At 47.0% G+C, this 13,779-nt stretch overlaps 1 protein-coding gene across 6 annotated transcripts in view; it reads right to left on the reverse strand.

Annotated features, from left to right (window-relative positions):
- MBOAT2 (membrane bound glycerophospholipid O-acyltransferase 2) overlaps window positions 1–12,999 on the reverse strand; it is a 108,631-nt gene extending 95,632 nt beyond the window's left edge. For 5 of the 6 annotated variants that reach the window (XR_015136398.1, XR_015136397.1, XM_086325526.1 and 2 more), the window contains exon 1: window positions 11,866–12,053. Coding sequence is in view for 3 of the 6 variants with exons in the window: in XM_086325526.1 (XP_086181652.1) it covers window positions 11,866–11,958 (93 nt within the window). In the remaining 3 variants the exon portion in view is untranslated. Of the gene's footprint in view, window positions 1–11,865; window positions 12,054–12,707; window positions 12,824–12,899 lie in introns of those variants that run through there. The other variant, XM_086325528.1, reaches the window with a different exon arrangement.
- Between the last annotated feature and the right edge of the window lie 780 nt (window positions 13,000–13,779).

Consider the following 13,779-nt stretch of genomic DNA (forward strand, 5'->3'; position numbering starts at 1 on the left):
TCTATTTTGCCCTCGCTGAAATGATCCTAACATCCTTCTATCTTTAATATTCCATGCAGGATTTTTTTCTAAATTGACACGTGTTTCGTACCAAATGCCACATTCCTAACAGAGTTCCTTTATAAATTATTTCATAGTCCCATGTGCTAAAACTGAGCCTATGCCAAAAACCTTCTCAGAACAACATATTTATTTCTCCATTAATTTATACGTCCTAAAATTAAAAAAAAAAAAAAAGAAACCTAACTCTTTAGAAATGAATCCTCCCAATCCACATGGGAAAGAAGAAAAAACATACAGTTCAACAAGACCCCACAAACTCTATTCTTCAATTTTGACTAGTTTATCAGAATTTCCACTCAAATCTAATGGAAGGCTGAAGCTCAAAGCTGTGATGCCAAATATAACCAAGATTTTCCTTTACTGTGTGGCTTTTAAAATATTTTCCAAGAACAAAAGGAGAAGATATGACTTGTCTCATCCTACAGGAAAGGTATGGGGATCCCACAGCAGGATGATACTCTTAGACTGAGCACACGAAACCACCCCCGAAAGTACCAGCCAAGGGCACCCTACCCTGCCCTCCATCTCTACCCTCTCAGCTCTACACAGACACCAAAAGTCTTCGTCACATCTATTCTTGGTAAGCAGCTAACAAGAACAGCTGTGTCCATCCCAGTATTAGAAAAGGCACACTAACACTCACAGGGAAACTCACTACAGATTAAACTTAAACCTCACAGTGAAACTCACTATAGATTAAACTCAAACTTCAAAGCCCAAACAGTTATCACAAGATAAAAGATGCTGACCAAAATTCAATGTACACTAAAAAAAAAAAAAAAAACTTAAAAATTGGTAGGGGTTTATCTGGCAATCAAGATTGTTCCAAGTATGACTTTATTCTCTACTAGCCAGACATATTTTTCCTAATTTCACACCCCATAAAACAGCCTTGACCACTTAGGTCCATTAATAATTGAAATACTCCATCTGCAAAAAGAATAAAATGGTAGTTGTGGGAAATTCCAACCTTTCCACTTTAATGAGATTAGTGTTCAAGATTATTTCTGAGATGTGACCCTTTCCAAATGACAAGAACTAGTCAGACAAAACTTAATCTGAAATCCTGCTGGCCAGTTTAAAGGACAAAATTACTAAGTGATGAAACATGAGACTTACATCTTCAAGGATCACATGACGTGGTCCCCGAACTTTCTGCAGCCCTGACTGCCTGGTATGGTTATCATGGGGTCTGTCAAGTATCCTTGATGTCTCCAGAGAAGAGTGTCCTTCAGATTGGAATGACCACTATCGACTGTAACAGAAACAGCTACCTTCTTCCTAATGGCCAGTAAGCAAAATCTGACCTTAGCTAAATTGGGCTCAAAAAAAAAGAAGAAAACTTAAGAAAATGTTGGGCAAAATTTTAAAAATCACAAATTTTCACACAAAAAAATCCAGAAGTCCGGCTTCCCCTGAAAAACCAGCTCTGGTAACCATCAGTGAATGTGAATGTGGGCTTTCCTTTTGGGCTGGGCATAGGTGTTCCAGACAGTCAGGCTGTTTATACCTTCATTTACATCCATTCATGTTCCTTGCCTGGCCAGGACACAGTTTGGAACTCACGTTGATATTAACTACTTCATCTGATCCATGACCTTGTCAGGTCACAATATCTTACAATAAACAGAAACTCCTATGGTTTATAAAATTTAATGCTAGTCTCAGGCAAGTCTCCTTCTATATAATTAATTTCTAGTACTTCACTGCAAGTCTTCACATTTATCTTTGAAATTTCATATTGTTAAATCAGATACACTCAATTCAATCACTATTTATTTCACACCCAAAGGACCAGTGGTTTTGAAACTAGTGTTTTGCAAAAGGCAGCGCCTCTCTGCAGTTTTAACAAGGTAAGTATCACTTAAATGTCTTTCATACATTGTAGTTTTACCTATAACCTACCTTCAAACAGAAAACGAAAGGATTCAGAATTTTTTGTTTGTATAAACAGGGAGCTATTTATTTTAATATAACATGTAACTGAGTAACTTAAATATATCTAAATGTATATACTACCTATAGCTCTGACCTTCTATAGATAACCAGTTTGGCATAGAAAACCTCAAAAAATTAAAAAAGCCTCTACAGGATTATGGATTAAAACAGAAAGCATGTGACATCTTTGTCTGATGCTGAGCTGGTAGGAGGCTGGGACTTTCGTGGAAGAGTGAGGTCCATCTGATTGGCAGCTGGGCTGGCCCCTGGCTTCATCTCTCCCCAGGGACACGGGCCACGCGGGGAGGAGCCCCTGGTGACACCTGCCACTAGCCTGGCTTTCCTGGGCTGGCTGGCTGGGGGACCTGGCTGAGGGGGTGGTATCTGAAAGGAGCCCTCTTGCAGGGCCCCCACCCACAAGAGAGAGGGTGGGGCACTCAATGCCCAGCTCTCTGTTCCTTCTAGATAAAGACAGGACAACTGTCTGTCCGTTTGTCTGTCTCCTCTCTGAGCTTCCTCCGCAACACCAGCCTCACGGCAGAAACACCCCAGAGGTTCAAGAAGCAGCTCCTCGATGAGGCTCCACCCAGGATGCACAGCCTCAGGCAGCAGCAGGCACTCACCTACTGTGTGCGCCTGCGTCACCTACTGTGTGCGCCTGCGTCAGACACACAGGAAGCCCAGAGGGAGCAGCAAGGGACTGGAAAGGATGGGATGGTGGTAGTGGTTTAGTCGCTAAGTCGTGTCCAACTCTTGTGACCCCATGGACTGTCGCCTGCCAGGTTCCTCTGTCCGTGGGATTTTTCAGTCTTTAAAATTCTTCGTCAAGGAGGCACAGGCTTTAGCTGAGTATTGCCAAGTACAGGTTTGCTGGCCCAAAGGAGTGCAGAGGGCATTTCAGGCAGAAGAAGTCTGATCAAAGGCATGGAGTTAAAAGATAGGAAGATGTACTGTGGGAACCTTAAGTAACTGGTTCATGCAGGTACCGTGGGCAGCAGACCAGGATCTAACCTCCAGCCTGACAACCTTTGGCAGTACTGGCAACTTCCAGCTCCTGCTGGGAGACAGCTAGGGGTGTGTGAAAGGAGACCAAAGTGAGGGTGGAGTCTGAATAACAGAAGGGGAGCTGGCCTCCACTGGCTCAGGGAGGCTCTAGGCCTCTCCTTCAGGCCTAGGGTTCCCAGAGGTGAGCAGGCATAGAATGCGGGGGGGACGGTGGAGGGGGCAGGGCCTCTCACAGAGCAGGCCTCACACTCCGGAAGATTCCAAAGTTAGACTCTTGACATGTTCTCCAATGAGGTCACACGTACAGTCACTACAGATACAATGACAGGACTACAAGGAGACGTGTACACCATTCGCTAAAAAGTCAGGGTCACACTGCCCAGTGTGCACTATGGATTTTATCTTTCCCCAAAACTGTAACTATATTGTCAACCGCACAATTACACTGCATTACATTTTGGAGACTACAAGCTAATTAGTTAAATGCAAACAATTAAAAAATGTATCACATTACCTTTTAGTAATACGAAGAACCCTAAAAAATGTGGCCAGGTAGCCATGTAGCTCTGATGGTAGGAGAGGGGCTAAGAAGGAGCCTGGTTAAAAACGTAGGTTCCCTGGCCCTCATTCTGTAGCTCTGGGGAGGGCCTGGGAATATACATTTTTAAACGACTATCCCTCATGATTTTTGACACAAGTGGTCTTAGGAGGTCTTAGTGGTCACATTTTAAAAAGCACTGCAGGGACTTCCCTGGTGGTCCAGTGCTTAAGACTCCGAGCTCCCAATGCAGGGGGCCTGGGTTTGATCCCTGGTCAAGGAACTAGATCCCACATGTTGCAACGAAAGATCCCATGTGTGCAGCAACAATTGGAGATCTTATGTGATCTCATGTGCTGCAACTAAGACCCGGTGCAACCTAAGCAAAGAAAAGAGCAGCCTGGAGCTGGGCAGAGTTGTAAGCACATAACCCATCAGTTTTACAAGGCGCAAAGCCTGCCACTGGGTGTGGCTATTAGCACTGGCGGCAGAAGCCTGACTATGATGGCTGGAAGTGAACAGAAGTGAGAAAAATGGAAGAGGCTCGGCCCAACTGTCTTTCAAAACATGCGACTGCGAAGAAAGAGACAGGATGAAGACGCACATTAAGGGCTGACAAAAGGGCTTTTATCTGTATTCCTCATGTGGAGAGGTGAGTGACACGGTGGGGGGCGCGTCAGTGATGGTAGCGTCCTGCACAGGACTTCAGTGCCCTCGGGATCCACTCTCCACTGCACTCTATCCCCCCCCACCCCCCGCAGAAGCATCAACCTGCCGTCTGACCAAGTCACCAGCAGGAAAGAGAGGATGGAGGGACTGGGGTATTCATCCCCCCTCCCCTCTCCCTCAAGCCCACCGCAGGCTGGCTGGGTCCTCACGGGGGGCCACAGCTGCTCCTCCACCCCTGGGCGGGGGGGGGGGGGGGGGGGGGCGGTCTCATTCCCGAGGACTCTCCCTTTCCCTCCTCTCGCTCCCCAGGCCCAGAGGAGTTGGCCCTGGAAGACTATCCAGTCCTTGCTGATTTCCCCAAACCTGCCCACCACTTAGCAAATGGTTCTTGGAGTCTCTGTGGTTACCTAGTTCAGCCTGTCTCCTACCAGAACCCTAACGGATACATACAACATTAAGCAGAACATAAATGCCAGAACAGCGCCAGATCCAAAATGCCTCTGTGGCTCAAACACGACAGCAGTCACATCAGATGGGACTCGGGAGAAGATTCATGGGCAAAGTGCACTGGATGCGGGCTTGAAAGAACAGCGAGGATTCTGATAAGCAAAGGAGGCGGCACGTGCCACCTGTTCAAATCCCCTGAAGCCCAGTTCTACCTTTTCACACTTCAGCTGTCCCTGCCCTGTTCCGCACCCTACATATTTACCAAAGCAGGACCCAGGTCATTCATAAAACCATTACATGATCGCTTCCAGGGGCCCCTGTTTGCAGCTTGTTTTATTTGAAGGAAATCTTGCCAAGTTCTATCATCGCAGAATCCCCCCTGCTAAACTGACTGCAGGCAAAAGCTGTATGTGAGCCGTTTTATTTCCCTGGAAAGTCAGCTCTGATGGGCCGCAGTAAACAGAGACTAAGGTTATCTGAGCCTACTTAGGCATTTTCAAACCAGAGGACAAAGAACTCTTGAACAGTGAGGAAGCAGAAAAACCACTTTTGACTCCAAATTCAAAATGAGATTTTAATCCCAGTTTAATCACCATGTGGGGGATAGGACTGAACCTGAGCCTGAAATTTCCCTTCCTAAAAAGGAAGTCCTAGAGACTTAAAATGGAATATATATGAACAGATGTCAGCTCCCCAAAAGAAAAATAGAAGACACATCCCAAATACTGCATACTTTGTAAAGGAGCCGGGTATTTTACATAGGTCATGTATTTTAACCATCACAATCATCTACAAATAGCTACTATTTATTTTTTATTTATTTTTAATTGGAGGATAATTGCTTTACAATTTTGTGTTGGGTTTCTACCATACAGAAACCATGGGTTTCTTATGAATCAGTCATAAGTACACATATATCCCCTCCCTCTTAAACTTCCCTGCCACCCCACCCATCCCACCCTTCTAGGTGATCACAAAGCACTGGGCTGAGCTCCCTGTGTTATACATCTTCTCACTAGCTATCGATCTTACTGCTGCTGCTGCTGCTAAGTCACTTCAGTCGTGTCCGACTCTGTGCGACCCCATAGACGGCAGCCCACCAGGCTCCCCCGTCCCTGGGATTCTCCAGGCAAGAGTACTGGAGTGGGGTGCCATTTCCTTCTCCAATGCATGAAAGTGAAAAGTGAAAGTGAAGTCGCTCAGTCGTGTCCAACTCTTAGCGACCCCATGGACTGCAGCCTACCAGGCTCTTCCATCCATGGGATTTTCCAGGCAAGAGTACTGGAGTGGGGTGCCATTGCGGCGGTAAATATATGTCAATATTACTCTCAATTCATCTCACCCTCTGCTTCCCCCATTGGGTCCACAAGTCTGCTCTCCATGTCTGCATCTCTACTCCTGCCCTGCAAATAGCTTCATCAGTATCATCTTTCTTGAGTCCCTATATACGTGTTAATATACAGTATTTGTTTTTCACATTCTGACTTCCTTCACTCTGTGTAACAAGCTCTAGGTTCATCCACCTCACTAGAACTGACTCAAATTCATTCCTTCTTGTGGCTGAGTAACATTTCATTAGGTATATGTACCACAGCTTCTTCACCCATTTGTTGACGGACATCTAGGTTGCTTCCATGCCTCGGCATACAAATAGCTACTATTTATTATCTTTATTTTATAGATGAGGAAACTGGGTCTTCAGGAAATACACAGTAATTCGCCAACAAGCACAAGGCTGGCAGAGTCTTGTTCCAAACCAAGCACGCCATTTCTACTCCGCCACAGTACTACTACTTTCTATCAAGGAAGGGAAACTGACACGGAAACCAACACAGACTACAACCTAGGGCACCCGGTCCTTTGCGTTTGCCCTGGGACTAACCAGACGGGCAGTTTAAACTTACTGCTGAAAACATCAAAATTTATTAGTCCATTTTCCTCCCCGAGTTCATATTTATACTCCCTTCAACTCAGTCCAAAGAGAATTTGGGGCAGCTGGATGAAACAAACACAGAATCACGGAATTCTAAAACCAACTGCAACACACATTTTACACAGGGGGAAACTCATTTATGTAAAGTGACGTATTCAAAATTAGTTAACTGGCAGGGCCCAAAATACAGAGTCAAGATTCTCAGGCCCATATGTCTTCCTGATGAAAAGGAATCTTCCACAGCAGACTGCCTCAATACGGCAGGGTTCTCAGGATGAAGGCTGAGCCTCATTACGAGTGTAAAGGTAGACAGGAGGGACAAATGACTTAAATATTTGTGTCCAAAACCTAAAGCAGTCAAATGGCAATTTTAAAATAAAACAGACCTTTGATTTGCTTGTTTTGTTGCCAATCACCTTCTTTTCCTAAAAGTCATGATCTTAAAAAAGCTCAAAACTGAGAATGTCATCTGCTTCTTCACCTATAGAACACGGTTCATCACAGTACACAATTGTAGGAGAATTAAAGCGGTTAATGTTTTAAACTACTCTTTTCCCTAAGATAGTATTTCACTTTGTGGGTTGTTTACATGGCACTGAGTTGGGGAGAAGACATAGAAACCGTCAATCAACAAAATGACCCCAAAAAAGGATACAAGGATTCTCTCTTCTGCCCACACGGGGTTTTCCCCACCCCAATCATCTCCACCAGCACTTCAGCATTAGGAAAGGTCTTCCTCTCCACCTTGTCCTCCAAAAATACACTGGCAACCTGGATCTAAAACAATGATCTACCAAACAACTTGCCACATGTTAAAAAAATAAATTAAAACAGACCTTTTACTCAAATGCTTAATACCATATGTACATATATTGTTGTTTAATCGCTAAGTCGTGTCCACCTCTTTTGTGACCCAAGTGACTGTAGCCCTCCAGGTCCCTCTGTCCATGGGATTTTCCAGGCAAGAATACTGGAGTGGGTTACCATTTCCTCCTCCAGCTGCCCGAAATTTTGCTTCAGATTATTTCAAGTGGATTTGATCTAGAAGTGTTTGCACTTTACAGGGGATCCTGGGTCACTGTCCTTCTCTTGAACGTGTCGCTGTCATTGATGTCATCAGGGATTTCATTTCTAATACAGGATTCCTCTGTGTCCAGACTCCGTTTCATAGCAGCAAGAGAGGACATTATCCCATACTTACCGTTGTGACACCTGGTACTTCGTGCTTCAGTGTTGGAAAAGTAAAATAGAATATGTCCAATGAGTACAGACAAATTCTGTCTCTGTTCAGATCTGAATTCCTTACTTATATTTCAATCATAGCTGTTGGTTCTCCTCCATCCATGGGATTTTCCAGGCTTGAGTACTGGAGTAGGGTGCCATCGCCTTCTCCATCTTAGTAAATACTATCCCCCATACATCTTTTTTAAAAATTAAAAAAAAACTTTATTTTATATTGGAGCGTAGTTGACTTACAATGTTGTGTTAATATCAAGTATACAGCAAAATGATTTGGTTATACATATGCGTATATCCAGAGAAGGCAATGGCAACCCACTCCAGTACTCTTGCCTGGAAAATCCCATGGACGGAGGGGCCTGGTAGGCTGCGGTCCATGGGGTTGCTAGGAGTCGGACACGACTGAGTGACTTAACTTTCACTTTTCACTTTCATGCACTGGAGAAGGAAATGGCAACCCACTCTAGTGTTCTTGCCTGGAGAATCCCAGGGACGGAGAGCCTGGTGGGCTGCCGTCTATGGGGTCGCACAGAGTCGGACACGACTGAAGCGACTTAGCAGCAGCATGCATATATCCAGTCTTTTTCAGATTCTTTTCCCATGTAGGTTATTACAGACTGTGGAGTAGAGCTCCCTGTGCTAAACAGTAAGTTCTTGTTGATTATGTTTTATATATAATAGTGTTTATAAGTTTCTCCCAAACTCCTAACCCCATACATCTTAAATGAAAGAATGTGAATCTGGCTAATAGATTCAGGTGCTAATAGTGAAATTCATCGCATGTTGTAAGAAAGTATTCTTCTCTGTTTATTAATAAACTGATCAGAACTCAGGGTTTTTTGTCTTCTCAGTCCTGTGGAGAATTCTCACTTTCCTGAAGTGGAGCACCGTGTATGCCTTTTAGTGTGTTACAACCCCCTTGGCTTAAGTAGGTTGCTCCTTTTCTTCGCCTGGCCTCAGTGCAACATATTTCCTCCTTTCTCGCCTACATGATCCTACAATGTGCATTCTTATATCCCATACATAATCTCTATCATTTCCGAAATTTCATACTCACTCTATCAAAAAAAGCTATTTTCTGGCTCTAAGGTCCTTCTCATCCTCTGATATCAGATAACTGCTTTTATAATTTCCTAATTTTTCAAAACACTGTTAATTAGCACATACCAAATTAACATACTAACAAGTTATATTTTTACACATTTCCTGATTTGTCTTTCTCCAGTTGAATCACACTATTTGATTACAACTAATTCTTAGGCTTTCTCTCAACTGGGACCTGATTATTTACATGTTACCAAATTTAATTTCTGTTTTGCTCAACTTCAAAATAGTGGCTCAATGACTACTTATCCAGTCTTACTAAAAGAGTTTTTAGTTATTCCAAGTGCTTTATCAGCAAAAAAAAAAGTCAATTTTTCAGTGCTTCAAAAAAACAGTGTATTATCACCATAAAAAGTTAAGCCTTGTATTAAACCAATATTAAGATTTGCTAAGAGGAAGAACAACCCAAAATACAACTGGCTATGCAAATTCAGAGTAGTCTCAAGAGAATGAAGGTGTTCAAAGTACAAAATCAAAAGCTGTGGAGGACTCGCTGGTGGTGCAGTGGATAAGAATCCATCAGCCAATGCAGCGGGATGTGGGTTCGATCCCGACTGAAGGAAGATTCCACGTGCAGCGCAGCAACTAAGCCCGGGAGCCACAACTACTGACCCCGAGTGCCGCAACAAGAGGCCATGGAGTGAGAAGCTGGCGCACCACGGGGAAGAGCGGCCTGGACTGCTGCAACTAGAGAAAGCCCACGCGGAAGACCCAGTGCTCCCAAAAATAAATCAACAAAAAAAGAAAAAATACCTGTAAATAATAAAGGAGGAAAAGTCAAAATTTTAAGTCCTGTCACCATCCCTTGATTCTCCTGCTTTATGTCAGGACCAAAATGAACTTGCTCTTGATTGCTGAGATTTTTTTAAATGATTTCATTACATCAAATCACTTTTAAAGTTACAAGCATTATATAAACTAAAAGGCATTAACACAGCAGAGAAAATATGTCATGGATAGGGAGAGAAACAGAGAGAAAGAGGGAGGAAAAAGAGCACAATCCTGTTCCTAAATCAAGTGAAAAGCTATAGGCCTATCTCTCTTGCTTTCAATGGCAAAACATGTTTAAATAAAAACCAGATACCTACCCTGCATTTGCTGATATCCTAGCTGCAACCTACTTAAGCCAAGGGGGTTATAATACACTAAAAGGCATACACAGTGCTCCACTTCAGGAAAGTGAGAATTCTCCACAGGACTGAGAAGACAAAAAACCCTGAGTTCTGATCAGTTTATTAATAAACAGAAAAGACTACTTTCTTACAACATGCGATGAATTTCACTATTAGCACCTGAATCTATTAGCAAGATTCACATTCTAACTTTCATTTAAGATGTACCGGGTTAGGAGTTTGGGAGAAACTTATAAACACTATTATATATAAAACATAATCAACAAGAACCTACTGTACAGCACAGGGAGCTCTACTCCACAGTCTGTAATAACCTACATGGGAAAAGGATCTGAAAAAGAATGCATATATGCGTATGTATAACCAAATCATTTTGCTGTATACTTGATATTAACACAACATTGTAAGTCAACTATGCTCCAATATAAAATAAATTTTTTTTTAATTTTTAAAAAAGATGTATGGGGGATAGTATTTACTAAGACGGAGAAGGTGACGGCACCCCACTCCAGTACTCATGCCTGGAAAATCCCATGGATGGAGGAGAACCAACAGCTATGATTGAAATATAAGTAAGGAATTCAGATCTGAACAGAGAATTTTTCCATACTCATTGGACATATTCTATTTACTTTTCCAACACTGAAGCACGAAGTACCAAGTGTCACAACGTCAAGCACGGGATAATGTCCCCTCCTGCTGCTATGAAACGGAGTCTGGACACAGAGGAATCCTGTATTAGAAATGAAATCCGTGATGACATCAATGACAGCGACACGTTCAAGAGAAGGACAGTGACCCAGGATCCCCTGTAAAGTGCAAACACTTCTAGATCAAATCCACTTGAAATAATCTGAAGCAAAATTTTCAGCGAACTACCTCTAGCCTGGGGCTAAAGCAATGGTCTCTGAGCCCCCAACTGCTCTAAATATCACTCTTGACAACTCCCAAACTTTCTTTTCTGAATTAAAAAATGGCGCTGCTTTTCCCATCGCAAGACTGTTTCTTTCTCAATAACCCTTTAGGCCTTCCTTACAAACTCCCAAGTGAGGACTGAAATGTCAAATCTTCCCCTATATTGTGTCAAATGCTTTTTGGGAGCGGGGGAGGGTGTCCCCCGTCTACAACGTTGCCACTTTCTCCGCTGGGAACCCTGGTCATTAAACTCACTTCGACTTTTCTGCAGAACCTCTGCCTTCCCGCCCCCTCGCCAAACGGTTGCCTCCTTCTCGAATAAGCCGCACTTCAACGCCAATTGTCCCGAAGGGCCAGTGGCCAACCCCGAAGCTGGCCTCCTCCAGGCCACACCACGGCGCGTCCAATTGCGCCGTCCACCTAGGCACATCCATCCTTTTTCCACCCCTCCCGGCGGAGCGTCGGGTGCCACGCGCGCAGGGCACAGACACCCCAGGCTCCCGCAAAGCCCAGCCTTTCCACGCACTGTCTACACTCGTGCCCACCACGCACTGGAAGCCGCTCAGGGCTTCGATCGCCGACTGCCCGCCGGGGTCGGGCGCTGCCCAGGCGGAGAGCGAGGGCCAACCATGCACGCGCGCCACGTCGGGCGCCCTGCGGGCGCCCCCCACCCCCGGGCTGCCCCGGAGAGGTGGGGGCAGGGTGGGCAGCTGGGCGGGGGGGCGGAAGGGGGGCAGTCGGTGCCTGGCTACGCGAGGACAATAACAAGCAGATCCGCCCCTCCCTTCGGTGGGGCTCGCGCCCCAGCCCCCGCGCCCCGCGCCCATGGTCCCGCGCGGAGGGGGCGGCGCGGGACCAGCGGGGCCGCCTCGGATACCGACCTGGTCGATGGGCAGCCGCACGGCGTTGCTGAGGGGCTGCAGCAGGGTGGAGCCCGTGGTGCTGGTGGTGCTGGCGGTGCTGGTGGTGGCCATGGCCGGCCTGCCGCTCCGCCCGAGCCGCTCGTGCGCGCCCGAGAGGATGGGGATACAGCCGGCTCGCCCGCCCGCCCCGCTGGCCGCCCGCGGTCGGAGCGCGCGGGGCGGGGCCGGGGCGGGGCCGGGGGGCGGCCACCCGCTCGGCCCTCCTTCGGCGCCCCCTCCCGCCTGCCTGCGGCCGCGCCCTCGCGTCGTCCCCCCGACCCGCCCCGCGCCCCGCGGGGCCGCCCGCGCGCGTCCCGCCCCCTGACTTCCAGCAGCTTCCAGCCGCCCCCTCCCCACCTCGCGCGCCCTCGCGCCAGACAGCCCCGCGGCCCAATCGCGGCGCGGCTCCTCGACGCCCGCAGCCAATCAGGGGCCGCCGCCGGCGCGGCGCTCCGCCCCCATCCCGGGCCCCCCGGGGCCCCAGAGTCCGGCGGAGGGGGGACCAGGGGCTGCCAGGGTGCGGCTGGCCGACGGCTCGCGGCCGGCCTCCCGCCTCTAGTGGGGGCTTCTCCGCCTCCTCTCCCCGCCCTCCCCCCCCCACCGCTTATCCCTCCTTCCTCCTCCTCAAGCACGGCGGCCAGCCCACCCCTCTCCAGGAGCAGCGGTGGACAACAAAGGGGAGCCGGGCGGCCGCCGGACAAAGGCGAGCCGACGTGCGGGGCGCCGTCGAGTCAGTGCTGGGGGAAGTTGGGGACAAAGCCGAGGCGTGGGGCGGGGGGCTGGGAGGAGGAGGAGGGCCACAGACCCCCCAAAAAGGTGACCTAGATAAGAAGTGCCTTTGTCTTCAGGATTGCTGTTCAGTCGTGTCCAACTCTCTGCGACCCCATGGACTGCAGCACGCCAGGCCTCCCTGTCCATCGCCAGCATCACAGGATTGCTGTGGGGAAAAAAAAAAAATCAAACTTGGGGCTAGTTTCCGGTTGAGTGTGCGTTTCGGTCACCCTGCAGCCCACCTGGGCCTGGAGGGGTGAGACTGGTCCCCTTCGACGCCGCGATGGCGCCCAGCCCCAGGGTGCCTGCGGCCTGTGTGTGTCCTTAACTGCCAGCATCCGCATCCCAGGACCGCCTTGCTCAGATGGAACGCTCTTTCTCAGCATTTCTTAATAACCCCTGAAGTGCCTGCTCCCCCAGACTCTTTTCTATTGTGCTGTTATGTTAACAGCGTTCGATGTGTGCTGGTGTGTGTGTAATGTATATCTGTTCAGTGTGTCATAAACGTGAACCATTTCAGTTCTTCGAAAATGCAGGTATCGACTTTGTTTAGAAGGTTTCAAACGCTGAGGAATGTCAGGATAGAGCATGGGAGAGCTCAAAACTGGAAGATCTAAGCGTCTGAAATTTTTGATAGAAACAGTGGTTCATGAGACTTCAGCCGCACGCTTTCATAATGCTTTCATCTCTGTTTAAAGGTCTAGCTCACTTAATCCCCACACCAACCACGTGAGGGTGGTACTGTTAACTAAACAGTAGTTTAGTTTAGTTAGTTAACACCCTCAACTAAAGAAATGGAGCCACAGAGAAATAACTTGGCCAAGACAGCACTGTGAATAAATAGCCAAGGCTGGACTGGGATCCAAGAAATGGGCCTTGGGAGTTTTTCGTAATTTCTACACCCTCTTCTTCTTCGCTCTTAAACCCAGCCCAGAAATTCTCACCTGCTATCAAGCGTGCCATTTTCTTGATAGCTATTGTAGACTCTTGGGACAGTGAGACAGCACAGATTTGTATACACGGGCTTCAGTAAATCATCAACTCTCCTGGAACTTAGTTGTCTCTCTGAAAAGGAGGCGGTTGAACTAATTGATTCAATCGCTTCCTGCCTAACCTTCTTTG

Source organism: Bos grunniens, chromosome 11, assembly GCF_055505025.1.
Source record: "Bos grunniens cultivar Pamir isolate PY7600 chromosome 11, Bosgru_T2T1.0, whole genome shotgun sequence".
NCBI lineage: Eukaryota > Metazoa > Chordata > Mammalia > Artiodactyla > Bovidae > Bos > Bos grunniens.